This window comes from Mus caroli, chromosome 18 (genome assembly GCF_900094665.2).
Source record: "Mus caroli chromosome 18, CAROLI_EIJ_v1.1, whole genome shotgun sequence".
NCBI classification, from domain to species: domain Eukaryota; kingdom Metazoa; phylum Chordata; class Mammalia; order Rodentia; family Muridae; genus Mus; species Mus caroli.
Genome location: NC_034587.1, coordinates 54,508,874 through 54,510,080, shown reverse-complemented (window position 1 = coordinate 54,510,080; position 1,207 = coordinate 54,508,874). Strand labels below are relative to the sequence as shown.

General features: G+C 47.9%; 1 protein-coding gene across 1 annotated transcript in view; it reads right to left on the bottom strand.

Annotated features, from left to right (window-relative positions):
- Window positions 1-1,000: 1,000 nt before the first annotated feature.
- Ccdc192 (coiled-coil domain containing 192) overlaps window positions 1,001-1,207 on the bottom strand; it is a 197,937-nt gene continuing 197,730 nt past the window's right edge. Inside the window, 1 exon segment of the mRNA XM_021150372.1 lies at window positions 1,001-1,207. This exon segment is cut by the window's right edge and continues 43 nt beyond it. Coding sequence (XP_021006031.1) covers window positions 1,024-1,207 — 184 coding nt within the window. The 3' untranslated portion in view covers window positions 1,001-1,023.

Below are 1,207 nucleotides of genomic sequence, written 5' to 3'. Positions count from 1 at the left end.
TGTTGAACTGAATGAATTGCATTGAGTTGTAGCCACACTCAGAAGACAGCCAGCATGACTTATCACAAGGTTTGAGGACCAGGAGAGTGAAGTTCTGAAATCTCTCATCAGTGCCCCTGGGGTAGGATGGATCACTTGAGTGGGAAGGTGAGAGAGGAGCATGACCGGCTTCCTTGTACTCCATCCATTATGGGTTGCTTTCGTTTGCCAATGCTGCCGTTTTCTCTGCCATCATTTTACTCTGCTCCCTGCTCTGTGGTCCCCCTAACAGAAGTGTCTGTTTTCCTTTCGACTTTTTTTCTCCTAGGGGGTGGAATCCGTGCGTGTTGTGTGTTTTCCCAGAGAGATACTGTCCAGAGCCTTATCCCAAAGGACCACAGCTCTGATTCTTTTTTTTTTTTTTAATTGCTTCAATATTATTTTGTTTCTACCCTTGCTAATGCCTGTAAAATTCATGCCATAAAGAAACTTTAGAGGCCATGAAAGGACAGACTGCGACTGTGTAGCTGTTTACTCTCTTGGCAATGATTTTGTTCTTCTGTGCTCTGAGCTTCCCCAACTTGAAGCTGGCTCCCCAGCACACTCTCATTTCCCAAACAGTGCGGCACCGAGGGACACTTAGCATCCTTTCTTCACAGTGTGGCAAACTTCAAGAAAGAAGAGAGTATGCCAGCTAGGTCTTTTGCCAGCTATCCAGTTTTGTGTTCTTTCCTCCCTGCCGTCAATCAGGAACGTCTAAAGATACAGCACTCCGCCGCTGAGTGTCGGACACTTTCAGGGTGTCACTTTTGGATGCTTCCCCTCTATGGACTCCTTCTAGCCTGGACCCTGTAAGGTGATACTCAAACCTGTAACCTGTAACTGGACATATGATTGGGGTCTTGGACTCCACCTTGATGACACTTACTAAACTTTATTGTCACATGGGAAACCATCCCACTCCCCATCAGAGGCGGTGGGAGCGCTCCTAGCCTCATCATTTACAGTGGGGTGGGGGTGGGGGGGGACGGATGGCGGGGGTTCCTATAAATCTTCTGTAAGTCTATCTTCACCTTGGGGGACCTGGGAAGTGCGCTCTGCTTCCAGCATCTCGATCTTCTTTTCCTTTTCCTCTAAGATGTCTTCGAGCTGAGTGATTTTCTCCGTCTGAAGGGAAAGTTGGGTGGACAGCTCCATAATCAGGGAAACCTTCCTGTCACTTTCTTCC